Consider the following 8,812-nt stretch of genomic DNA (forward strand, 5'->3'; position numbering starts at 1 on the left):
TAAGAAAACCAAATGACATTTTTCTTAAAATTTAACCTTTAGAAAATTGTCAATTACATATTTTAATAAAGTAGAAATATTTTTAAAATTCATATAAAAAGAATATGCTATTTTTGCATATACCTAAACTGTCAACATTTTATTTGGAAAAAATTCTTAAATTTTTCCAAAAATTCAATTAAGATATCCTATTAATATTTTTTTATTGAGTGGAACAATTTTCTTGTTTAACATTTTGTTATACTTAACAATGAACCACTGATGGAAGAACGTGAATATAATATATTTCAAAAACAACTTTTATAAAATAAGACTATTTCTATAAAACAATATTTTAAACCCTTTAGTATACATTTTTTGGACGTAAGCGTTATTTTATTGTAAGCTTATAAGGCAAAGCTTTTCAGTTAATTTTTTTTTTCTTTGCTTTCACAATATTCTTTGAATAATGTCAATTCGAAATTATTGTCTAGTCATTATACTTAATAGCTAATTGATTTAAAACCAAATCTCCACTTATTCGAATAGTATCGACTATCGTTGGCAGCATTCGATGCTTAAATTCACCAATCATTTTACTTCCCAACCAAATTGTATAAGATTCAAATTCAACACGAATCCTTTAAATAAAAAGATATTTATTATTTTAAAATTTATTTCTTGATTATTAATTATTTTATTCAAAAATAAATGAAGGTATTTTGTAACAATTCAAAAAATACATTACGTGAGTAAAAATTCGCGTCCAGGACGCCATGAGAGATGTCCTTCATGTCTTTCTTCATGGGACCATTTTCCTTCTGTCCAACAATTCAAAACAACACAAGCAGGTGCATTGCCATAATGAAATCTTGGATTAATATGTAATGCAATTTCTGGATGAGGATATATCAAGTTTCCTTTCTGTAAATTCACGTAGAACCTATAAAAAATTATTGCAGGTTGTAAAATAAATAACTCAGGAAACCGTTTTGATTAAAATGTGGTAATTAATAAACGTTAGGCACACGAGAGTTGTAAGAGCAAGATCTATAAGAGTCCCTGCCGATGGTTGTCCGCTACCAAGAGTCTTGTGAATTCTGGGTAGACCTTATCGTGGTGGTGTGGCTTTTCACTAAAGGACTTTCAAAAACCAAGATGTATAGAGGGGAGAAATATATATATATATATATAGAATTCAAAGGATTTAATAAGGACGTTTCCCAACGTCTTTCCCCAAGGAAAGAAGAATCTAAGTTCCTTCTGAGGATCGAAGAGGGGGTCGTCAAGATGGTGAAATCTTGCGACATCCAGAAGACCGTTAATCGAACGATCAAGGATGGATTAAAGGTTCTTCAGGACCTTGTAAATTTGGCGAAGCAGAAGCACGAAGAAACTGATAAAGGGGATGTGAAATTGAACTCCACTTTAGGAAATGCAGTAAGTAACCGGGTGAACCGGACCAAGAAGAGAGAGCGTATCCATGAGAAACGTCTTCGACGGGCGAGCATGGAGGTGCAAAAGAAGAAACAAAGTACCTGCAGTCCGGAAGAGACAAATGCCGAAGTAAAAAAGAAATGGGAGGAAGCAACTCCATAGACGAAGGATGCCAAGGTGACGGAGGCAGCGAAGCCGAACCAGTCCATCAAGACGAAGGATTCGAGAGGATCAACAATGGTCGTCCGAGTCGCTTCAGGTAAGACGTATGCTGATATATTGGGAAAGCTCCGCAAGGAAGTTAATCCTGACATCAGCCACACGAGAGTCTTGGTGGCAAGGCCCACTAAAAAGGGAGACCTCTTGATCAGGGTCGAAGGTGACTCGGACAAGGTAGGTTTTATCGCCAAGGTGATCAAAGCTGTTGGCAGCATTGGCAAGGTGCAGATGGTGGATCGGAAGGTTACACTTGAGATCCGCGACCTAGATTTCCTTACCCATGAAGCAGAAGTTCAGGAAGCGTTGGAACGAGAACTCGGAATGGCAGGAAGCAGGAAGGTGACGGTCTTAGGACCCAACAAGCGACGGATGAAGCTGGCAGTTGTTGTCACCGACCAAGAAGAGGCTGCCGGACTGGAGGAATTGGGGCGCATAAAGATTGGCTTTATGTGCTGCCAAATAAGAAACAGAGTCATGGTCGTCCGGTGTCACCGATGTCTGGGTTACGGCCATCTAGCAAGAAGCTGCAAAGAAGCAGACAAATCGAGTGCGTGCTTTAAGTGCGGGGAAGCCGATCATAAGTTTGCAGATTGCAAGAGCAGCATCAGTTGCTTCTTGTGCAAAGCAGAATCTGGCGACAAGGTTCCTCTAAACCACGTCGCTGGAAGTGGGCATTCAGAGTCTTTAGGTCAACCCTCGAGGAAGCCAAGAAGACTCACAACAACCAAAGCCAAGTAAGCCAGTAAGATTGGCAACGGCAAGGATCGCGATACTTCCGTAGTGTAAGGATTAGTCCAGCCAAAGGGTGTGGTTTTTAGTCGGTTCACCAAAACAAGAACGGTTATCCCCACATAACTTTGGAGCACCGGGCTCCAGGTATCTGCCTTGGATACAAATCTTTATGCAGATCATGAAGATCAACAGTCATTATTAGAAAAAATTTATTAGAGGCGAGGGGAACTTCCAAAGGCACTATCTCTTAGAAAATTACTCCAATCGATTTGAAATATTTTGGGACAATATTCAGGACATATTGAACTATTTTTTAAGCCAAAAAACACGATTTTTTCAAAAGTTAAAACCCACTTAATCCCTTAAAGATTTCTGAATACTCACGAATAAGGAAGTAATTTTAATCTTCCTTGGATGAACAAACGAGATCCATTTTTTAGACCCTTCTTGATATTGATATTTACTGGCAATTCCTAATAAAGAAATAAAATTTATAACCGTCGATAAATTTAAACGTAATTTATGAATCATCACCGAAACTTACAAGATTGTCAGTGAGTAATTCCTCGTCCGTTAATTCAAGTGACCTTGTAGGTTTACATAATTTCGGATCAGGATAAATATTAACAATTGTTTGTCTTGCTTTGATGTCTTCAACATTTCCATCAACTTCTAAGCAGACTATTTCTGACAATGGCATTCTGTAGTGAAACGAACAAAAATGCTCTCCATTAACTGCTATCTGCAAAATTTCATTTTAATCATTCACTATATATTATAGTAGTGGCTATAAATTTTTTCAGAAACGTTACTAGAAATTCGTAAATGGAAAAAAAATTCTTTATAAGAAAAAACATTTTTACTAAATGGTACATTCTGGTCTACAAAAAGGGGAAAAGTATTTTACTGAAGATTACTAAAAGTGCAATACTTTTATAGAAAAAGTGATTCACAAATTAGATACTAAAAATCAAACAAACCTGGAAGTCATATGGTGCACAATAAATGATAAGATGAAAGTAAGCATTTCTTTTGAAAATATAACCGCCTGACAAACGTGGCGAACATGTTTCTTCATTTTGCCAATGACCCTTTACTTTTGTATTTCTAACAACATATCCACGATCCAGTCGTGGATTAAAATGCAATGCTATGTTTCCATTCGTTCTACATGTTAAATTAATAGAAAATCTGAAAATGAATAGTATGATTATAGCAAGAAAATACTATTAATTTTATAAATTGATCTAACACACCTAGATGAATTATGAGGAATATAACCAGTTATGATGATTGCAGTTGTAGGTTTAAGGTCATTTAATTTCAATGGTACTGACACATTCTGAAATTAAGTAATAATTAAGACTTTAATTTTTATTGGCTAACTGTTTATATTTACTCTGGGTCAAAATTTATTTACTCGAGGCGTTAAACTAGAATGATGCATTGTCAAAAACAGAAATATTTTATTTGTATTATAATGTGAAATAAATTTTCTTTTTTTGTAAAAAGATGTTTTGCATACATATAAAACTGTCAAAGTATTGATGACGATACCAGGCTTCATCTTTCATTGAATTACAAAGGTGTAATAATCTAATTTCAATTTTGTCACTCATGTTGTTTATGACAATTTAACTTTTTTGGTTAGCTTTGGAAATTTGCTTGATCCTTATGGAAATATATATATATATATCAGCCTTCAGTTTATTAAAAAATTACATTTTTATTTTATTATTACTCAAATTTTTGAACAATTTATTTAAAAATATGTTTTTTAAATTGAAAAAACATATTTTTAAATAAATTGTACAAAAATTAAATTTTGCAAAAGTTGTATTTATTTTTAATAATTAATAATACTTATAAAAAAAAGTTATTACAAAATACTAATTTAAAATTGATTGTATACTCATGGAAAATAAAAACACTTATATTTTATTCCGTTATACTTTTTAAAAAATAGTCTTAAAGAAAATAATGACATTAATTTATTGTAAGTAAACTGTAACTGTATTTTGATAGTGTGTATGATAAAGCTTCATATTGATCATTTTTAATAAATCTCTTAATAGTAGCATTTTTCCTACTGTTTGGAAGGGTACGAAGGTTTGTCTTGTTTATAAGAAAGGCAATAAATCAGAAATAACAAATTATAGACCAATATCTATTATTAACAAATTTTTCCGAAATATTTGAAAAGTGCATTTATGACTTTGTTCTTGATAAAATTTCTCCTAGTTTGTCTATACCTATATCAACATGGTTTTGTTTCAAAGAGATCAACATCTACAAATCTATTGGTATTCACGCAGGATATATTTAACCTATTAAATGATTATCCACAAGTTGATGTAATTTATACAGATCTATCAAAGGCTTTTGATAAAGTTGATCATACTTTGTTGCTAGATAAATTTCTTACTTTTGATTTGTCTGATAAATTATAGAGATTAATAGAATCATATTTACAAAATAGACCTAATCAGGTACAATAAATCATGGATATATTTCAGAACCTTTCTTCCCGTCATCTGGTGTTCCTCGAGGTTCTAATTTGGGTCCTCTTTTGTTTTCAATTTATATATGAATGATGTATCAATGTTCTTAGGTTGCCCACATCTTCTTTATGCAGATGATGTTAAATTATATATACAACTATTTCCAACTTGAATTCTTGTTTATCTCTTTAAGATGAACATTTTTAATAAATGGTGTTCTGATAATAAATTTGATCTAAATGCCAGTAAGTGTAAGGTTTACCAGAAATTCTTTAATTTTGGAACACCAGTACAAGATTAATGATACTGTACTTGAGAAGGTTTTTAGAATTAAGGACCTACGAGTTACAGTCTTACCTATAATTTATCTTTTAAAGACCATATTAGTGAAATTATTAACAGTGCTACTAAGACCTTGGGATTCTTAATTAGATCATGCAGACAGTTCAATAATAAGTCAACCTTAATTGTACTCTTCCAAACATTGGTTCTAACGATTATGTTAATATTATTTGGTTCTTTGGGTTTTAAAAATATATTGATGCAATTAATCAATGCCACAAGGAGTTTTTAAAATTCTTGGCTTAGAAAGAAGATAAAGTTTATCCTCCTAGAGGAACTGACTTTAAAGTAATACATAATAGGTTTGGAGTTTGGTCAATTGAGAATAGGCAAAAATTTTCAAATATTCTATTTATTTTGAAGCTTTTAAATGGTTTGATAGACTGTCCATATATAGCAACTCCCATTTAATATTTCACAATTTACTATACGTAATTATGCTCCTTTTTATCTACCATCAGTTCTCAATAATCAGTCACCAGTATATCGGATGTGTTCTCTTGGGAGTAATCTATATTTTTAAATGAATGATAACAATATTTACTTATTTTTTATGTCACTTAATGAATTTATAAATGCAGTCCGGAGCTATGTTAATTAAATTAATTTATCAGAGTAATTGCCGATAGTCTACGTTAATTTTATGTATTTTTTTTAGCCCTATAATGGTGTATACTGTTGGGCTTTGTTATTTTCAAATAAATAAAATGTATATATTATGTAGCTATTTCATGATTCAACATTTCGCGTTTATCTCGTGTTTACTCAAGAATCAAAAGTATATATATAAAAGAATTTTTGAAATTTTAGATAAAGTTCCATTAATAACGAAATTTTTTTAAGCGATAATTTTTACAAATTACTTCGTCATATAATTGTCAATAAAATTTCCCAATTAATCGATTATCTATTATTTTTGCAAACTTTAAAAATTACGCTTAGTTTATTATTAACTTTATTTTTAGTACCATTTTTTATTTGGTTTATAAACTCAAAGTATAGTTTATAAATAAATAGGTAAATAATTATAATTTATTAATTATTAATGTTCACTTTCTTTTATTTTTATTACATTATTACGTTCATTTTAATATCAAATTACAATATAATATACAGTATAAATTTTAACAAAATATTTCTTCCGAGTCAATCCGTTTCATTCTGAAGCTTTTTAATTATTTTCAATTTTGTTTTTTTTCTTTCCAAATCAATTCGTTTCATTCGGAAAGTAAATTTTAATCCTTTTGATTCCCAAAATTTCATTTCGAATCAATCCTATTATTGGCTTGAAAACCAATTGATTCAGATTTATTCGAAATTAAATTTCATAATTTAAAAAAATTAAAATTTAGCTTCGCATTGATTCAGAATAAAATTTTAAGATACAAAACGATTAAAATTAGGCTTTGAAATAAAACTTATTGATTCGGAATAATCCGGAAAGAATTTTTTCTTGAGTTACAGGTCAAATAGGAACAATTTTAAATATTTTTGAATTTAATTTAATTTCGCCTATTTTATATTATTCATGAAATATAACAAAATTTCAAGTCTTGAATTTAAAAAATTATTTCAAGTTATAATAAGTATTTTTTTTTAATAGAAAAATGTTTTAAATAACCTGGATTATAAATTATTCTTCAAATAACATTGAGAAGTCACATTCTTCATCATTGATACAATCTTCAACAATATTGTTAACAACACCTGTATATACCATGTATATTAATTGAAATACATATTGTGTGCATTTGTATAACGATATTATATTTTTCACATTAATTATGTTAATTATTAATTAATAAATAAATTAACTGTTCATTAATTAATAATAAATTAATAATAATTACCTATTAATTCAATTAATAATTCATTAATAATAATTACCAAATAATTAATTAATTAATTAATTATTAACGTTAATTATTAACATTATATTTTTTAATCACAAATTTTTTTAACTGTGCATTAAATAATTTAATTATATCTTTAATAATTTTCCACTCTTAAAAAAAAATTATAATTAATAGTAATTAATAATAATAATAATAAATAATTAATAATTGAAATAATATTAAATAAAATATAATAATTATATTTGATTTAATATTATTTCAATTATTTTGTTACTTTACTTGAATGGAACATGTTACACGAAATAGTCCGAAATAATCCGAGATTGTCCGAATTCTCAGTCTGTATAAAGATTGCACTTGAGTATGAAATATATCTTATTACATTTATAACCGCAGAAATACAAAACCTTTTTCACTTTCAAGACAAAAACTATAGTTAAATACATACTTTGTATACACAAAATTAGTATAGTGATTTACGTTAAAATTTTACCGGTAGGAAATAAAAATATTTACACACCAATGCCACTGTTTCCTTATCAAATAAACGAAATTCTTCTAAAGCTTTCTGTCGATTCGTGTACATATTTTGTGTCAAACAGTTTAGAGACATTTTCTGAACGTTTGCCTGTATGTCTATCCACACTGAGTTGCCTAACACTTCCTCTGATACTTCAAACCATTCCATATACCCGGTGATCTTTTAATATTAATGAATAATAATAAGTTCACTTTTTTTTAATTTATTATATATTAACTCGACAAAGCCAATATAAAAATGACTTATACTTACTTTTATATAAATCCTCAACATATATATATATATATATATAGCAAACTATAAACATTTTCATTGATAACGAAACAAATGAAAGTAGATAACAATAATTTTTTTTTCTAAGGAAAATGTAAACAATGTATAAATAAGTTTACTTGTTTTAATTAATTTAGTTAAGAATAATTTTTGAATTTATTTATTTATATATTTTATTAATCATATATTTTTCTATAAGCAAAGCCAAATTTATAAAAATAAGAACAAAATTTTATTTAATATCTGGGACGCATGATCATGTTCTAAAAATCATTTTTTAGAATTTTCATTTTATGGAATTTCATTTGTCATAATTATTTTTGAGCCGAATTTTTATTTGTTCGTATTAGTATTTTGTAGAATTTTCATCAAAACGATTTTCTATATTACAGAATTATTATATAACCGAAAATTTACTTCACCGAATTTTTTTTTGTTCGAATTTTTATTTGTCAGAATTTTTATTTGCTCGAATATTCATTTAACATAATAGGCATTTTAAAGAATTTTTATTGCGTAGAATTTCATTGCATAGAATTTTCTTTCAGATGAATTTTCATTTGATATAATTTCCATATAACCGATTTTTCATACTACAAAATTTTTATACTTAACCGAAAAATCATTTAACAGAATTTCTAATTGATAAAATTTTCATTTGTCCGAAATTGCAAATGGCCGAACAAACAATCGATTTTGGCGCGATTTTGAAAATCAACCAATCACAATTTTATGGTTAATTTTTGATTGGTTGATTTCAAAAATCGCGCCGAAATCGATTGTTGTTTCAGTGATTTGCAATTTCGGACAAATGAAAATTCTATCAATTAGAAATTCTGTTGAATGATTTTTCGATTAAGTAAACATTCTGTAGCATGAAAAATTGGTTATATGGAATTATATTAAATAATAATTCGAACAAATGAAAATTC

General features: G+C 28.6%; 2 protein-coding genes across 2 annotated transcripts; one reads left to right on the forward strand and one right to left on the reverse strand.

The window, feature by feature from the left end:
• Positions 1-462: 462 nt before the first annotated feature.
• LOC127281693 (galectin-9-like) lies at positions 463-7,861 on the reverse strand. The gene is made up of 7 exons (XM_051305549.1): positions 7,587-7,861; positions 3,624-3,709; positions 3,348-3,558; positions 2,912-3,109; positions 2,752-2,840; positions 728-922; positions 463-620 (listed from the first exon to the last, which is right to left on the reverse strand). Exons 1-7 carry the CDS (start codon positions 7,752-7,754, stop codon positions 470-472), a joined length of 1,098 nt encoding a protein of 365 aa, XP_051161506.1. The 5' UTR covers positions 7,755-7,861; the 3' UTR covers positions 463-469.
• On the forward strand, positions 1,637-2,739 carry LOC127281694 (uncharacterized). Its single transcript, XM_051305550.1, has one exon. It carries the CDS (start codon positions 1,654-1,656, stop codon positions 2,371-2,373), a length of 720 nt encoding a protein of 239 aa, XP_051161507.1. The 5' UTR covers positions 1,637-1,653; the 3' UTR covers positions 2,374-2,739.
• Positions 7,862-8,812: the final 951 nt, after the last annotated feature.

The sequence above is a fragment of the Leptopilina boulardi genome, unplaced genomic scaffold (assembly GCF_019393585.1).
Source record: "Leptopilina boulardi isolate dan_hultmark-lab unplaced genomic scaffold, ZJU_Lbou_2.1 LbouV2_273, whole genome shotgun sequence".
Taxonomy (NCBI): Eukaryota; Metazoa; Arthropoda; class Insecta; order Hymenoptera; family Figitidae; genus Leptopilina; species Leptopilina boulardi.